At 63.9% G+C, this 871-nt stretch overlaps 1 protein-coding gene across 1 annotated transcript in view; it reads left to right on the top strand.

Moving 5' to 3' along the window:
- Window positions 1-3: 3 nt before the first annotated feature.
- The window catches only part of OPRD1 (opioid receptor, delta 1), a gene marked incomplete at its 5' end in the record, with an annotated part of 7,130 nt that continues 6,262 nt past the window's right edge, over window positions 4-871 (top strand). The window contains one exon of the mRNA XM_010187902.1: window positions 4-131. Coding sequence (XP_010186204.1) covers window positions 4-131 — 128 coding nt within the window. The remainder of the gene's footprint in view (window positions 132-871) is intronic.

Genomic DNA, 871 nt, shown 5'->3' with positions numbered 1-871 from the left:
GGGCCGCAGCGAGCCAAGAACGCCACCTCCATCCTGATCGCCACCGTCATCACCGCCCTCTACTCCGTGGTGTGCGTGGTGGGGCTGCTGGGCAACGTTCTGGTCATGTACGGCATCGTCAGGGGAGGGGGGCATCCCCGGGGGCGGGAGAGGGGTGGCAGGTGCGTGTGCACTGAGGTGAGTGTGTGCTGGGGTGAGCATCACGTATGAGACGACAGCAGCGCACCGGGGACGAGTGTGTGCCATGGGAAAGCTGCGAGACGGCAGCAGAAGTGAGCGTGCACCAGGACCGGGTGTGCACCAGGGGTGAGACGGCAGCAGGAGTGAGTGTGCGCTGGAACCGAGTGTGTGCCGGGTGTGAAACTGCACTAGGAGTGAGTTTGCACCAGGAGTGAGTGTGCACTGGGGTGAGGCAGCACCAGGACCGAGCGTGCACCAGGACCGAGTGTGCACCGTGTGTGAAACAGCAGCAGCAGCAAGGGTGGGTGTGAACCGGGCGCTTGTGAGCAGGTAGCACCGTGACGGGTGTGATCTGGTACCGGATGGGTGTGATCTGTGTGTGTGAGCGCACACGAGCGTGGAGGTGTCCAGATGCCATGCAAGAGGAATAAGCAAAGGCTGAGTGTGCACAGAGCAGCACAGGGGTGCACGGGAGCTGGTGTTTGGGGGACGACTGGGGGACACACCCCAACCCCAACAACCAGGGGTATTTAGTCCCAGCACCCAAATGCCACCGCGGAGAGCTGCCCCGCTCACAGGGAGGCTCCTGAGACCGCTCAGTACCCACCCACAGCAGGGGGGGCTCCCACGGGTGCCCACCCCACTCCATCACCGGGGGATGCTCAGGGGGTGAATTCCCTGCTCCAGCCCA

This window comes from Mesitornis unicolor, unplaced genomic scaffold, assembly GCF_000695765.1.
Source record: "Mesitornis unicolor isolate BGI_N332 unplaced genomic scaffold, ASM69576v1 scaffold25457, whole genome shotgun sequence".
NCBI lineage: Eukaryota > Metazoa > Chordata > Aves > Mesitornithiformes > Mesitornithidae > Mesitornis > Mesitornis unicolor.
The sequence above is the reverse complement of the archived record's forward strand: the minus strand, read 5'-3'. Positions and strand labels throughout refer to the sequence as shown.